Consider the following 17,376-nt stretch of genomic DNA (forward strand, 5'->3'; position numbering starts at 1 on the left):
GGGTCGCTAAGATCTTGCTAGATCATTGCTATGGTATTGAGGGGGTCGCTAAGATCTTGCTAGACCATTGCTATGGTATTGAGGAGCTTATTAAGGTGCTGCTAGGCCATTGCTATGATTATAAAGGGAGGTGCTGAGATGTTGCTAGGCCATTGCTATGGTTTTCCAGATAGTTGCTAAGGTGTTGTTAAGCTGCAACTATAGTATCCCCTGGTTGATAAGGTGTTACTTGGCCATTGCTTTGGTATCCCAGGTGGTTGCTAATTACTGCGTTCACCATTAACACCTGCAGCGACCCTCCGAACACAGTAAGAGGAATCCGAACACCGGTCTGGGTCTTGGGTTCATCCGCCTGAGCAGGTCCGGGAACGTGAGAGGAGCTGGAGCGCCTGTCAGGACGACAGGGCAACCCTGAACCTCTGATAGCTTTTGCAGACTTCAGCAGATGTTGCCCCCAGCCTCGCTGCGCGCGCAGCTGCTCGCTCTGTTCCCCCTGCGGGTTAAAAAGAGGAACAACCGCTTCCAGCCGCTGTGCAGAGGAAACTCTCGGCACGAGGCTGAACGGTTGTTTTGTTTTTACCAGGTTTCACTACATGACACCTTAGAACCGCTCGTGCTACTGAGGTGATGCCAAATGATTGTCCTCGCACAGGCCTGCGTGCGCGTGCGGCTCTATATGAGCGTGTGCATGATGCGCGCGCCACTATGAGTGTTTGCTCGTTTTTTTATGTGTGCAAGCGTGTTCCCACTTTTGTGTGTGTGTGTGTGTGTGTGTGTGTGTGTGTGTGTGTGCGCGCGCGCGCGCGCGTGCCCAAGTTCTCTCTCTCTCTCTCTCTCTCTCTCTCTCTCTCTCTCTCTCTCTCTCTCTCTCACTCATCAGCGCGTGAGGAGCGGAGCAGGAGGCGGGCCGAGAGAGCCTCAGTGTAACGCGATAGCCGTGCACCTCCGAAACTCTCTCACTCGCTCGCGCGCACACACACACGCACGCACGCACTCCCCAAGCAGCAGCTCGAGGACGACACGGCGTACGCACGCGGGCGACACACACACACACAGACACGCACGCGCGCACTCACACACACACACGATGCTGGTGGAAACAGGACGAGCCGGAGTGTTTTAGCTCACTGGACCTCCACGAGGAGCCTCCAGAGAGGGTGTGCACGCATGTGTGGAGACCACCTCGGGACCCCCGAACCGCGTTGAGGAGCTGAGGGGATTCCAAGCCCCGCTACTTCAGACCGCCACTTCCCCGTTGACGGATATGCCACCGGCGCTGGTCACGCCGAGGACGCTGTAGTCGAGCCATGTGGCGCCGCCTGAGCGCGCTGTAAACGGGGCTTCGTTCACCGACGCGCGCAACTTCTGACTCCACGGACCCTTCGCCACAACCGCCCCCCCGCCCCATCTCCCCTTCTCCTCCCCGGAGAAAGACGCCGGTTTCGGTGAGCAGCTCCTTCATCAGCCACCGCTGAGGCGACGGCGTGGAGACATGGATGCGTTACTGTCACTTCAGCAGGTCGCCCTGGTCTTATGCCTCGTCCTCAGAGCGAGCGGACAGGAAGGTAAGGCTGGGTTCCTTCACTCTCTCTTTAAAGTTCTCCAGCTTTCCTGTCAGCCCTTCGTCTTCTGGAGGATTCACCTCAGAATGTTTGGCTGAGGTAAAATCACTCCAGGCTGTCGCGTCGAGGCGTCAAAGTGGACCCGTTTGTCCAAATATCGGCGTTTGTTTGAGACTTTATACCAGAAAACGACCTTTTTTCTCAAGGTTTTTTTTTTTTTATCTGAGAAGCTTCACAATCTTCGTCGTCGTCCAACGTGAAGTTCGCCTCTGAGGCGACCCGGTCCAAAAACACGTTCATTCAGAGAATTCAGCGGAATCAGCGTTTCTGAGAGAATTGCCTCGGACAGAGGCAGCGGGAAAATCAAAGTTTGGGCTGTGTTTCTTCTCAGGAGTGAAGCTGAGGTGTTTTTCTTCTGTGTAGTGGTGAAGAATCAGCAGGTTTTGAAGACCTCCAGACGTAGATGTTTGGTCATTTTGCTCAGACAACCTGCTGAAGTCCATTCAAATGTGTGTCCATCGAGATGGATGTGGTAGACCAGTTGTTGAAGAGGCTACACCGAAATCAGTCATCGATGCTCATTTGTAACGGCAGCCATCAACCTACCTGAGATTTGTTGTGCACACTTAAAAAAGAAGGATTCTGCAGCAAAGGCACTGGTTCGAGCTCTATATAGAACTATTACGTACTCTAATGGTTCTTTGGACGGTGAGATGGTTCTTCAGATTCTGCCTAGCACCAAAAATAGTTCTGCTACTGCGACAAAACTTTTCTGCGGCTAGATAGAACCGTTTTCGAAAGGTACTATAGAGAACCACATGCAACAAGTTCTCCATCAGTCTGAAGAAACATTTCAGCGTACAAATTGGACTGTTATATTTACTGAGGAACCCTTGGAGAACCAACCCTTGAAGATCCAATGAACGTGTAATTTACACTCTTGGAAGTGGTTATGGATTATATAGAACCCAAGGTTCTATAGAACCTTTGCATCCACTAAAAAATAACACCAAAAATAGAATATTTAAGTGTATAGGTTAATAATAGTAATAGTAATGATATAATCATCACTAATGTCATCATCGACGACGACGCCGTTGAATGAAATGTTGGAAACTTCCTCAGCCCTAAAAGACAGGGCGGTAATCGCTCATGGAAGGCACTCAAGCAAATGCTTGAATAATAAAACGTATTCATTGACCTTCCGCAAACTGCAGCTTGTCCTCCGCTCGTATTGATTTTAATAAAGAGGCTCTCGGTAGGGAAATGAGGGAGAGAGAAAGGGCGAGAGAGATAGAGAGAGAGAGCGAGCCAGAGGGGAAAAAGCGAGAGACTGGCTTCACTTTTGTCTCCCGCTCCCTGCTTTAGCGACTGCAGTGTAACAGCCGTTTGAGAATGCTTCAGGAGTCCCAGACCAGGTTTACATCAGTAAACCACTAAGTTTTGTCAGGATCGCACAGTGAAGTGAAACATAGACCGAAGACAGAAACACAGCTCAAAAATCCCAGCAGCAAATGAATCGAGCAACAGCCGCTCAATAGGAAATTAACCGTATTAACATAATAACATGATTAGCGGCATTGTTATTAATCACCTGGAGCAACGGAGTAATGAAACTCTGAAATGTTGAGCGTTAATTTTGTAGCGCAGAAGAGCTCCAGAGACTGAAATAAAGACACGCTGTAAAATGATGGCTCTTCAAGGGTTCTTTAGTAAGGGCAATGGTTCCATTTGACTGTGGTCCGAAGAAAACCTTGTATCTCCATTTTTGTCATTTTCCAGTTTTTGGCATAATTCGAAAATACCTGTTCTCCTTTACATTGTGTATAAATTCCATGATGAATGGACCAAAAGAAACGGCCCAAAATGACGTGGAAAAAAGTCTGGTTCCATTGACTTACATTAAAAATGAAGTAGGTTTTTGCTCCTCCTGTAAAGTTACCATTTTGAAGATGCAAGGTTTTGATCCGACAGCAGCGATATATAACCATGAGTTCTATAGAAATAAAAGCCTTTTAAAAAAGGTGGTGTATAGAACCACATACAACACATTCTCCCTCGATCTGAAGAAACATTCACCATGCAAAGAACCCTTTAAGCATGAAATGGTTCATAGCTCTAAATAGAGTGATCGTCTTTACTAAAGAACTTGAAGAACCGTCTTTTTCAGAGTGTAGGTGTAATTTATACTCTTAGAAATGGTTGTGTATTAGCAGCAGGCGTCTGAGGTAAAAAAAAAAAAAAATCTTACTGTGAACATCTGAACACCTGAAGCGCTCATATCAAGCTGCCTTTTCTTCTTTTATATGGAATCGTTGAAAATTGGCTCATTCCAGACGCTCACATGGACTTTTAAAGCTGATGTCTTTGTGTGTTTTGTGTCTGAAGTGGTGACTCATGTTGACAGTGTGAGATTCTGCCAATATAGCGAGGCAGTTGATTAGCGAGGCGCTTGAATGAAAGCTTCTAGAGCTGATAATGAACTTCTCAGACGTTGTTATTGTCCGAGCTTGAAGAACTTTGTCTTTTGAGGTCTATTAGGTTTTAAACCTGTTCAACGAAAGAGAAGGAGCGTGAGTAGAAGTCTGCTTGCTAGCCTGTAGTGGACTATTAGACATTTCCGTTCCTTGGACGACTCGGCAGACGTATTCAGTCAGCTGAAATGTGCTTACTCGCGACTCCAGCCTTCAGGCCATCGTGTCATTTTTGGTCATGACCAATGTGACAAAAATGACCTAAACGCCTTATCAAGCTGTCATGGCTTGTTAACAGCACCAGACGGAGTGTCTGGAGTCTTTTCTAATTTAACCTCGTAGTTGTCCGGTCTCCTCTACTCATCTGTCTTGCCGTCCACCTGTCTCTTACCCTAACGGTCAACAGTTTTAGTCCTTATGTTCATTAGAACAGTGGCCAACTGTGGCAACTCCATAGACCCTTGATCTTTTATTCCCTACAGGGATTTTGAACATACTTTACAGCTTCAGTTGGTCTGTGCAAACACTGTTGAACAGTCGGCAGCCCTGTTACTCAGATTTCAGATCAGCTCTGTTTGGTTGTTTGATATGTTTTGGTGATAAGCTCTTTTGGTCGTGACTTGGCTGGCTTGGTGTGGTGCTGCCTCTGGGGACAATGCTGGACTTACAGTAGTGGGATTAGCTGCAGATGGCAGTGGCAGCCACAATGACCTTTTTTTTGGCCAAGGTAGTGGAGAGAGGAGAAGGCAAGAACTTTGGTGAGGTGCAAGAAGTAAAACCTGTAGTCCACATTTGTGCAAACCTTTTTTAATTGGTTGTCTTTCCAACACAGTCCACATGATTGCTTGCAAAGGCGCTCTAGCAGACATTTAGACAAATGGAGGCACACGTTTCATGCACTCCACGACCAAAATGGGAACTGAAATAGTCGGATATGCTCTTTGATCCTTCTCTTCCGAGCGGCTTTTTGCGAGCGTCGAGTGCTACCATGCCAAAAGAGCTGTGAAAACAAGGTCAGGCATTTGCATTTGGGGCCACGAAACAACACCCAGCTGGATCCCTGGCGAGGTGGCAGGCGCAGCGAATTCCCCCCCGAACTCTGTGATCGGGACTGGATTAAAAATAAGAGTGCCATAAATAATGCAAGCGTCCCCTCCTACTTCGCATCATTTAAAGGTCTTTATGAAAAAGCAGTGCGTAAGTCAGAGGCACTGTCAGAGAGAGATGAAATGCGGGCATCTGTAGGGAAGGGGATGAAAAGGACCATTAAATCGCACTGTGACGCTGTTTTTCGGGTCTTTAAACAGACGATTCTGTGCCAGCTCCTTGGACTGAAGTTCTTGGCTTCATTGTTTTTGGAGAAAGAGGTGAATTGGTGCAGGGCTGCATTTGTTAGTCATTTTAGTGGTTTTGGTATTCGCGAAATTGATATCACAGAATATGCAGTGTGGAAGATGCAAATGAGCCATCTGGAAGCCATTCTGACCAATCATAGGTCCAGATGAGTTTCTGTGGGTGTTGTAATGAATTGAAGCATTCAGATGATCCAACAATGGTCAAAATAATGCAGGCCAATCTGGAAACCTGCAAAATCAGGTTCTCACCAATGGGTTTTATGAGGTCCTGCAAGATACCTGGAATATGAAAACTCTTAAAATATGATTGACTGCAATGATTAGTCAATGCAGTTAGCTTACTTATTTTACTGAAAAAATGACAAGCTCTATTATGTTCTATAATATTCATACCATAATGTAATTCTTACCGCTTGCGGTACACTGCATGAGGCATAGGGGGCAGTATGGCTTCTGCTGTTTTCTCACCATGAACGAAGAAATCTCTTGTTGATGCCATCTATAAACTAAAGGCTCTGTAATGCTGTATAATATTTGTATTATAGTGTCAATCTGACAGATTGCAGTAAGTTCCATGAGGTATAGGGGGCAATATAGCCTCCAATGTTTTGGTACAACATAAACAAAGAAATCACTTTATATCTTTTGTACTGTTACGCCATAGAAGCAAAAAGAACTGAAAGTGAGAGGAAGTGATGGCATCACAGTTAGACGATTAAATTGAAAAAGAGAGCTAATCATTTGTTGAAGCCCCAAATACCCCGTCCATATTCCAACAGCTGGAGCTTTCTGGTCCTCCTGTTCATTTCCGTGCCAAGTGCTTGAATTGCAAAGAAAGCAAGCAAGTGAGCAAGCCAGAAAGAGAGAGAGAGAGAGAGCGAGAGAGCGAGAGAGCAGGAAGGGCTCCTCCGCTGCTCGGCGAGGATGAATGGATCAGCGCTGATTTCCTCACCGCGGGTGATAGCACTTTTTAATTAAGGTGCGAATGAGAGAGGGGGGGGCAGGGGGGGGGGGGGTTTGAGAGAGAGAGAGAGAGAGAAAGAGAGGGAGAGAGAGAGAGAGTAGATGATGGAGATTTATCATGGCCTCTCCACAGGGCTGCAACTTATCATCATGCTGTTGCCTCAGCAAAAATAATTCTGTTAATAGAAATGAGCAAAGGCAACAATGCACACAGAAACACAAACACAAGTTTTTAATCTGAGATTTCAGAGTAGATTTTGATGCAGCGTAAATATAAATATACTGTGCAGGTACATTTTTCCTTCGTCAAGGTATAAACAATGTACCCTCAAGGGTACGACCTTTGTTTTAAGGTCCGACTGGGTACCTTAAATAAGTTTTTTTCCAGATGAAAAAGGTACCTTTTTATAAACTCATGTCTTAAAAACAGGACAATACCATAAAAAGCCTGAAGACGAGACAGGGTTTGAGGAGTCAACACAACTTAGAAAATATGAATTCTGTTAGATTATTGGACAGTTATGTTCCCTAAAGGTACTGGAGGGTACCACCCCAGTGGCAAGAGGGGTACTGCCCCAGTGACACTGGATTGATAGATAGATCTCAGTAATCAGATATAAATGGTTTTGCTTGGTCAGTTTTAAAAAAAATATGAAACATTGAGCTTTAGTGAAACAAAAAGGCTCTGGTCGTTTTTGGTACCTTACCATCGTTTTTCTCTGCTTCCTTATTTCTTTTCATGTTTTTGCTGCAAAACCAGGACATTTTTGTTCTAAAAGTGTATGAAAGCACATAAACACAAATGAAACGTTGAAGCTCTGCCTTTCAGAACCATTGTTTTTTGACCCAGACAACAAAGGTTCCCTGTTTTTCTGACAAAGGCAGGACATTTTTACCATGAAAATGTCCAAAAACAAGCACACTGCATTCATTTGCATTCTCTCTCCATCCTGGCAAATGGTCCGAATCTTAAAGCTGCTCTCCGGCTGCCTTGAACGCCCCCCCACTCCCCCCCCGCTGTCTCTGAACAAGAAAGGGTAGCTCAGTCAAAAAAGTGTCCAGCTTGCAAAATCCCCCCTTGTGGCTTCATCCTCAGGCTTTTCCTCTGATATTCCCATTGCCCTGGAAGCAGACAACAGACAGAAGGAGGCAGACAGTGCCTCGGCAGTAGCACTGAATGGAAAGATGGAGAGATATGTCTATCCTTTTGTGTTGCCTTAATACAGTTTTAGTTCCCGGGGATGAAAGGCAGGCAGCAGTGTATAGAGATGGACGCAGCAAAGGAAAGTGTGTAGACATGTGTTGAAGGGGTGTTTGTGTGTGTGTTAAGAGGCTTTCGTTCACCAGCTGAAAAGCTTTGGTGGGATGCGGTCGTTACATTAAATGCCACCTAGTCCTAAGTGCGCCTTCCTTAAAAGACATAATAGCCGTGGAAATGTCAACACTTGAAAGACCACCAGTCCCTAGCACACTGATCCTGCTTTTGCCCGTGGTGACTGTCACATCAGCACCTTTGGGAAGCATCGCTCCAGGCTTTAGTGCACTTCTTGCCTTGCACCTTTTTGCTTACTCGGTAGGCCTACTTGCTGAACGTACCCTCTGATTTGGTTCCAGGGTGCTCGGGAGAGCTCCTTTTAAAGGGAAATTTCTTTATTTCCATTTTTATAACATTTCACCCCAGTGTTCTTTCATTGCGAAGAAAGGCGTCCTAGCAAAAGAGGCACATTTCCAGTGGTGGAGGCTTTGTTGTCAGGACGATCTCTAAGTCTGCGTCTTTGAGGGTGCCTTTGCAAGCGAAGGATTCTTCCCTTTTCCTTTTAATTTTGTTGAGCTCCCCTCATTTCCCGTTCTGTCGACAAATTGGAACTCTGGAAATCAGAACGCGAGGGTGAAATTGAAAGAGATCCGCAGAAGCATTGATCTCGGATTTGCTTCCCCAGCGCCAAATAGCACCGTCCTGAGCTGATCCCCAAAACTGCTCTAACAGCAGTGAGATGTTTGTGAGGTTTGTTTGGCTCCGTTGAGATGAGACGTTTTGCAGCGCCAGCTTGACAGCGGTGTGCACCTACGTATTTGCGGAAACCTGCACCAGACCCAGAACCGTCAATCAAATCACCCCCGTAGTCTGAGCCCGGCTTCCCCGCGACCCCCTGCCGAGGTGTGATGTGTTTGTGCATGTGTGCGTCTGGGCTTCCTTTTCTTCTCCCGGTAATTTTTGCTATCCCAAACCCTTTAAGTTAACGTACAAATCTGTGCACTTCTCATCGGTTGAAATGAATGCCAGTGATTACATGTAAAATCATCACCAAGGTCTCTCAAGAGAGGAACATGCCCTAAATGGCTATACTAGCAGTCAGTCTAGCACAAGAGGTAAAAAAAAATAAGCCTACACATGGTTGTCATGGAGAAATGCCTTTGTAAAAGTGTCTGGCTCCTAATCCGAGCTCCATTTAGAATAATAATCACCAGAATGATACCCGCTATGTGTGGGGGCTGTGAGCTCAAGGGTTATTATTTGTGCTAGCATTAATGTTAGGGAGCGCTAGGCGTGTTTGCGGGAGATAACGAGGAGAGGGAGAGGAAATCGCTAGTGTCTGTTCAAGGTGGGGTCCTAGAAAAGGGGCTTTGTTATGCTGGATCTCATTACAGCTTTGGGGGTGACCCTTGAACCCCCAGACAGGGAGTCTGCCTGTCACTTCCTGTCTCAGCTTCGCAGCCTTGCTATTGGCAGGCTATTGTTCCTGAGAGAGGGAGCGATATGATCGGAGAACGACTAAATGTTTGCAGACTCCAACAATTACGTTGGAAGGAATGCTTAGAATGATACTTGTGGGCTTTTGGGGCTGTTTTTGTAGGTGTTCTGATTAAATTGTAGGTTTTTTTTTGTTAGCCGTTTCAATTACAGGGCTGTAATTATATTATCTAAGCTCAACAATAGCTAACTGTCTGTTTGCTGTTGCCTAATCATCTCTGCTAGCTGTTCCTCGTGGTACATTTGTGAAGGTAACTGTTGGGGATCCTTTGCCATTCCCTGGATACAGTAGATGTTGGGATTTCTGTTCTATGTTTGTCCAGAAATGTGAATATGTGTTAAGGGCATTGAAATGACAACACCATTTTCTCTCCTCCCCTCGCCTCTTTCTCTCGCTCAGGTGAAAAATGTGGTGGCCACCTGGACGCCAGTGATGCGGGTTATATCACATCACCTGGTTACCCTTTGGAGTACCCGCCGCACCAGAACTGTGAGTGGGTTATTACGGCTCCAGAGCCCACCCAGCGCATCGTGCTGAACTTCAACCCCCACTTCGAGCTGGAGAGGCTCAACTGCAGGTAGGCAGCCGCAGCTAGAGAATGCAATTGTGGGACAAATGAAGGTCACGATGGTGAAACGCAAAGTAAAAATGGGTCCATATAGTGAATTTAGATGTGTTCATTTTAGAGTCTGACCAGTGTGAAACCTTTGTCACCGAGACCGATACCATCTTTAAGGAGATAAAAATTCTGATACCCAATGATACCGGCCAAAATCATTTTATTTTTTCAAAAATTGAACAGAATTTTACTGTATTATGGGAGTTTTTAAGATAACCATTACATTATTTTCTCATTGATGGGACAGTTGATTTCCGACTAAGCACCAAGTGGTGTGCTAATACCTGTATATCTATGGGACCTTGATAATGGCAAGTTTTGTCTGCCAAATGATATATCGGTCAGGCTGGAGTGAGTAAATATACCAAAATAGTTATTTGGAGGGAACTTTTCAAAGGCTAAGTAGGTGATTCTTCAAGCACTTTCTAGTCAAATCTGCTGCATCTGCAGTAAACGGTCAATTACCGTGGACAATTTTCCAACACATTTCCTAGTACATAATAAAAGGACAAACGGCGGTTGGCTCAAAACAAGCCAGTGGACCGAGTTATACATTCCAAGGTTCTTTAGGGAATCAAAGGTGGGTCCCTGATGGCATCACTTCAAAGAACCCTTTTGGCTCCTTCACCCTTAAGAGTGTTATGGTTTTAATGTTAATTCTGTAAAGCAGGCATCAGAGGAAAAGGGATTTCTATATGTCCATGCATTAACAGCAGAATGGCAGTACAGGCATCATAGATGATAGATGTAGAAGAAGCTTGGTGAGCAGATGGAAGAAGCAGGAGTTGAGGAGGAGGGGATGATAAAGCCAGAGAGGAAAGGGGGGAAGGATGGAGCTAGGTAACGGCAGGGCTGGAAGGAAGCTGAGATGGAGGAGGGTTACGAGACATATAATAGGGTTTGGAGCAAAGCTAAAGGGCTTACGGAAGGATGTGGTGCAGCTGTCAGCAGGAGAGAAGGTTGTCTTGGAGGCTTTAAAGTCCCATTTCGCCCCCTCAAGCTGTACAAAATTAATTAGATTCTTCCCAAAGTTCTCCGCTCACGAGGCTAAGCAGGTGACTAATCTAGCCAAAGCAAAATTATTACAATTAAAATGAGTGTGGTTCTGGGGTTCGGTACGCTAGGCATGGGTGTTACAGTTCAGGGCTGGACGATACAGATGAATGATATTGCAGTTATATTGAACATGACAATTTTTCTGCAGTACTTTACCGAAGATTAGCATGGCTACATGACACGTACATAAGCCTTGCCTGTGCATAGACATAAACCTGCATAGACGTTTATAAAGGGCTTATGGCAACAAGTGTCAAGGCGGCTTTTGTCAGTTTTGTTATGACGACTAACACTTGTTGGAATAAACCTTTAGAAATGTCTGTGTAGGTTCATATATCGGTCTTGAAGGCTATTGGAGGTGTCGTGTAGCTTTATGACATTTGGTTGATCAGTGTCTTTAATCGATATCCTCTGATCATGAAGAACTTAACACAAAGTCTCATTTGTATATTTAGATGCTGATTTGCATATAAATCTACTGCAATATCAGTATTGTGAAGGCCAATATTGTAAATATGATTAGTGAATAATTGTTTTATTACAGTTATTTATCAAGCAGAACATGTAGATAAATTGCTTGTTCATTTATAAGGATACAGCCTGGAAATCTTTCAGAATTCAGGGATTTTATTGATGATTCCTAGGTTTCCTGGGATGATAGATAATAGTACATGCTTTTGAATGCATTTTCATGAAGATGACCCAGCCGGCAGTTGAGACTGCGCCCTCGTTTCCCTTTTCTTTGCCATTTTAGTGTGTTTTTAGTGCTTTATAAAACCATTTTACATGTCCTAGGCCACCTGACGCCCCCTCAGGACGGTCACATGGGTCATAGTGGTGGGACATTAGCATCTAACTACTATCATTCTTGCTGTAAAAAGGCAAAAAAACAGACATTAAAGATGCTTCCCTGCCTTTTGAACATAGCCCACTCAAAAAACCCCTATGTTCATTTATTTATAGAATGGAACAAATGAGGCTTTGGCTGCGTTAATGCTTCCAGACTTTTCCCAGTGTTTCTGGTAGAGGGTTTTATCTCCAGGCCAGAGACGGTCAGAGCAAAGGACAGGGGGAGAAACAAAACAAGATGACCAAAAATGAAGGCCGGGTGCCCGTCCTTTCATCTGTACCCTCTTTCCTTTTGTTTTGCTTGCGGTAGAGTGGTGCAGATGTGGAGTGTGCATGGTTGGCTTCATCTGCTTGGACAGCTCCATTCCAGCGCTGTTTGTTGTTGAGATTTGAGACCCCCTCCCTTTTCCCCTCATGAGAGCGGGTTGTTTGGAGTTAAAGAGAGCTTACTCCGTGAAGGACATTCCCAACAGGAGCCAGAAAGCAGCCTGCTCTGGCGCTGGGTTAACCAAAACCTCACGCACTGGGATTGGTCAGATGCAGAGGTTTCTAGGTCAGGGTTGGATTTGAGCTGTGTCTGAGGCCTTGTGCTGATATGTGGTAAAGGACCGTTGAAGGTATGGTGGATGAGTGTGAGGTTTTGATATTGTGGGGAGTCACATTGGGACATTTTAGGCTTTCGTGAATTTGGCATAGACACAGTACTTGTGTTTGCAGGTAGAACAGAAAGTATTGCTTTATGATTTGAATTTGATGAAAAGTTGGTCCACAGTCTTGTGGAAAGAAAAACATCCCATATTGTTTGGCAGGTCATTTGACATTAAAACAAGTTAAAAGTGCAGACTGAAATTTAAATTGGTTTTAAGGGTAGCTCATTACTATGCATTAATTATGTCATTATTATGTGATGACATTTACATCGTGTATTGCAGTAGGACTGAAAAATATGAGTATGTAGAGTGTCACATCTATATATACTTTGTCAGTTGCACACAATTTGCAAAAGCTGTTTGAAGACTACATGAATATGGACTCAATACATGCATAAGTAATGAATAACATACTTATAAAGCCGTACTTGAATATTTATAAAACATCTTATGCCAGTAATTGCAAGATGACAGAAATATTGTTGGTAAAGCATTATTTTGATAAAAGAAGTCCCATGTCTATATTTCTACTTGGGTATCAAAAAATGAGAGTACTTAAATATCTAAAGGAAAACAAAAGTACAAAGTATCAAAAATGAGAGAAATTAAGTACATAAAGCAAAACAAAAGTACAAACTGCCAAAATTAAAGTACTTAAGTATCTAAAGGAAAAGCAAAGTACAAAGTATCAAAATGAAAGTATTTAAGTATCTAAAGGAAAACAGAAGTACAAAGTACCAAAAATGAGAGAACTTAAGTATCTAAAGGAAAAGCAAAGTACAAAGTATCAAAATGAAAGTATTTAAGTATCTAAAGGAAAACAAAAGTAGAAACTGCCAAAATGAAAGTACTTATGTATCAAAATGAAAACAAAAGTACAAAGTATCAAAATGAAAGTATTTAAGTATCTAAAGGAAAACAAAAGTACAAAGTGCCAAAGTGAAAGTGTTTAAGTATCTAAATGAAAAGTACTTTTGGGTTATTATAGGTTCATAAACGTATATGAATGCACAGGTCTCCTTAATAGAAATTTCAATTATGTTAATTAAGTTCCATGACCTGGCAATAATGTTTTAGAAGAGTGTTATAAAAGTGTTATAAATGCTTATTACTTCAGATTGAGATCTCTTAGGTCAACATGATGTCAAAAAGTGTCTAATCTCATGTCAATCAAGTACTCAAGTATTGCTTTATGAACATGTTGTCCAGTGCTTAAGCATGTGTTATAAAGTCCCTCTGTCCCTATGTAAAGCACTAGCCATAAATGTGATCTAATATTTAAATGATATTAAGCTAATTCAAGCTTGCTGAACAAAAACCTGAATCTCCACGATCTCTTTTAGTCTTTTAGAACAGCAGATGAATGAACCTGGATTGATTGGAAATGTCAGAGGTTGGACGGTGTTGATGTTTGCTGCAGTAAGTGGCTGACTCATTCGTGCTGCGTCTGAATTTGAGCTGTTAGTGTTGTGGTTGCTGTTGCATGCGAGCGGACCACACATGGTATGTGTAAGCCACTACACTACACACGGCCTCCTTCTCTCTGTTTCTTGCTTCCCTGTGACTCTGAGACCTGGTCCGGACCGGCTCTACTGGTACCGATCTGATCTGACCTCGCTCTTAGGCTGTAACAGAGATAGGTGGTAGCACTTTGCTTTGTTATTCAGTGCTTGAGTTGAGCGACAGAAAATGTCAGGATGGGATAAACTAGCATTCCATACTGTGTTTATTATCCGTACATTTTTGTGGAATTACTGTTCGTATCTGACAACTGCAGCCACCCTCTGAGTTCCTCACGCTACTGCTGCTACTGTGGAAATGATTAACACATTATCGGACAAGCTTAGCTATCAGGAGAAAACATCTGCTGTGACCTTTCCACCAAGCCAACACATCCCACTCAACATCCACTATACTGTTTTACTGTTGAACTTTATCACAGGTTTCATACAGGGGCTCGTTCACCCACCACTCAATCTCTATAGCTGTAGACCTTTTTCCGTCTTCGGTGTAGTGGAAGTTGTCATATTAGAGAAAATACTGGCAGTGCCATCAAGTCGTTTCTGACTCCTGGCAACCATATGGATAGTGTTTCTCCAGAATACCGTCATCTGTTTGGGTCATCTATCCATCCATCCATCCGTCCATCCGTCCATCTGTCCATCTGTCCATCCATCCATCCATCTATCCATCCAACTATCCATGCGTCCATCTATCCTTCCTTCCATCCATCCATCCACATTTGTAATGTCCTGTCTCTAGTCAATGTCGTGTTATGTGGTGTCCTGTGTTGTAAATGACCAGGTCAGTGTTTGTTTGTAAGCTGACCAACATGGCAATGTTTTACTGCCTCAGAGTTTGAGCTGTATCATCACTAATGCTACCATTTACTGCGAAAAATTGTCAAAACTTACTGAGAAAGACAGTCGCCCACCAGAGCTCCACAGCAAATTCCATGGCTCATCTACCTAACATTAGTTAAGTACACCAGCTTTTATTTTATTTCTAGGTGACGTCACATATTCTTTCTCATTCACTGGAACTTTACCTTCTTTAAATCTCTACCACTCGCCCATCCATGCAGGCGTCAGTTGTCTACTTTTAGTGTAAACTTCATCTTCTTTGTTCTGTCGCTAAAAAATAAACCCAAGCCCAATGTTGGAAGTGCAAAATCAACCTGAACCAGGCCTTAAACCGGATATGGCGCTTGGCCCCGTCAGGCCTTACCAGTATATATCTCCTTCAAAACTATCCACGATCTACATTTTTTCAGTTTCGTTCCAATTCCAATACACAACCGCCGATACCGGTACAGATTCCCGTACAAGAGCTCTTTTGACTTTAATATTATCATCATTATTGTTGGTATTGTGAATGACCTCCTTTGCGACAGGTGGAGTCTTCTTATCTGTTAGCTAGCATGAGCTCCTTCTGCTCTTTCACGTGAAACCGCTGCAGGTGTTTGGTTAAACTGGTTGTGCTGTACCTTCACCCCTCGGCACACTGGTTTACACACATTACAAGTAGCGCTCTTGCTTTCTGGCGCCCCCTGACTAAAATACCTCCAAACAAACAACATCTTAGTCAAACCAACAGCTAAAGTTCACTCAGGAACAGAATCTCAATCTTTGACTTTCCATGTTATGTTACAGTACAGCAGGTTCATGGTCCTGCGCAAGTTGCAGATTGGAATATGGATCGGTGAGTTGATCGACACTGTCCGTCCGATATCCGATGAGAGAATGACGTCAATATCAGTCCCAATACCAATATAGGATCGGGTCAGTCCCATCTCTATTAAAACCTATTAAAATGAGCTATATTTGTTTCTACACTCTCACAAATAAAGGTTGTAAACTGTCACTGGGGCCATCCCCCTCTTGTCCTCAAGGGTCTGTCTCAGCACCTTTAGTCAGGGAACATAACTGTACCAAAATCCACTGAAATGATATTTTCTAAGCTGTATTGACTCCACACTCCTCGTCTCGCCTCCAGGCTTTTATTTTACTGTTCTGTTTTAAAACATTTGGTAATGAAAAGGTACAAATACCAACTTTTCACCATGAAAAATGTATTTAAGGCTCACAGTTGGGCCTGGAGGTAGGGGTCGGAGATGAAGATGCTGAATTGATGAGCAGATCAGAGGGACAGTGAAGGTGGAGCAGTTTGGAGATAAAGCCAGAGTGGCCAGGTTGAGATGGTTTGGACATGTGTTGAGGAGGAATAGTGGATATATTGGGCAAAGAATGTTGGAGATGGAGCTGTCGGGTAGAAGGAGAAGAGGTAGATCTCAGAGAAGGTTTATGGATGTAGTGAAGGTGGACATGGAGATGGTTGGTGTGAAAGTAGAGGAGGCAATGGATAGGGCAAGATGGAGGCAGATGATCCGCTGTGGCGACCCCTAAAAGGAGCAGCCGAAAGAAGAAGAGTTGGGCCTTAAAACCACTGCTGTACCTTCGAGGGCACATTTACATTGTTTGTACCTTGATAAACTAAAGAAGTACCTGCAAAGAACCTTGATGTCTAACAGTGTACTCAGAAGACACCACCACCTAAGAGTGGGCTTTATGGCAAAAATATAACGTCATATTATGTTAAGACTCTCGAATTGTGATGTTTGGTTCCTGGAAGTTGAAACTGCTTCAGTCTTTTTCCTTTTCCGTATCTGCTCCAGGATTTTCTGCTCATACCGGCCCGATGCTGATACCCTGTGTCAGATCAGTGGCATCAATGAACCGTAGATGAAAATGAAATTGAGCACATTTACATCAGAAGGCAGTGATATCGAGTGGGCAGTGCCTCTGTAAAATGAGTAAAGCATCAAGTAAAGAGTTTTCGCAGCTTCAGAATCTGTTACTGCAAAGTGAGAAGGAGAAAAGTGGAAGGAAACAGGCGAACGTCTCTCTGTCTTCTCTTCTTTATACCCGTCTGTTTTTCTTCATCTACTGTACAATGAGTCATCGTCACAGCGTTGGAACGAGGCGTGATTGAAAGGTCTGGCTTGCCACTTCATTAAGCAGGACGCAAACGCAATCCCATTTACATCCGCTCCGTACCGCGGCACCGTTCCAAGGCTCTAAGACCCGCAGTTCTGGCTCGTCCAGAGCTCAGTCCACTCCGGCCCAACTCAAGGTCAAATCAGCCTGATCCTTCAAGCACTGTAACCTAATTTATACCCAGAGCATCCATCCAGCTAAGCCTGCACACTGAAGGTGCCTGAGCTTTTGGTAGCAATCACTTTTCAGAAGCCTCGGCAGCACCTTTTGCCGGCGAGTGCGAGGGGCCACTTCAATCGGCGGTTTCGTCCCGGAAGATTCCGGCCGCCTGCCAAATGGCTTTTACCTCCGGGGCTGTAAGCAGATTGATGTGAAATAAATGCAATAAAACAGGTAGATGAAATATCAGGCTATATCTTTAATGCGATCTCCTGCTTTCTTCTTCTCCTCCGCCAGAGGGAAGCTGAGGGGGGCTTCGGCTACGAGCCCCGCTCTCTCCTTCTCTCTCTCTTTCTCTCTCTCTTTCTCTCTGTGTCCATTGTGCAGTTTTCTCTCTACACCACTCTCTTTTTATTTATTTCTCTCCATTTCCCTGCTCT

General features: G+C 44.1%; 1 protein-coding gene across 2 annotated transcripts in view; it reads left to right on the forward strand.

Annotated features, from left to right (window-relative positions):
- The first annotated feature begins 920 nt into the window (after positions 1–920).
- nrp2a (neuropilin 2a) overlaps positions 921–17,376 on the forward strand; it is a 110,405-nt gene continuing 93,949 nt past the window's right edge. Inside the window, exons 1-2 of one of the 2 annotated variants that reach the window (XM_017714024.2) lie at positions 921–1,565; positions 9,507–9,684. In XM_017714024.2, the coding sequence (XP_017569513.1) occupies positions 1,493–1,565; positions 9,507–9,684 (251 nt within the window). In that variant the 5' untranslated portion in view covers positions 921–1,492. The remainder of the gene's footprint in view (positions 1,566–9,506; positions 9,685–17,376) is intronic. The other variant, XM_017714022.2, reaches the window with a different exon arrangement.

The sequence above is a fragment of the Pygocentrus nattereri genome, chromosome 12, assembly GCF_015220715.1.
Source record: "Pygocentrus nattereri isolate fPygNat1 chromosome 12, fPygNat1.pri, whole genome shotgun sequence".
Lineage (NCBI taxonomy): Eukaryota > Metazoa > Chordata > Actinopteri > Characiformes > Serrasalmidae > Pygocentrus > Pygocentrus nattereri.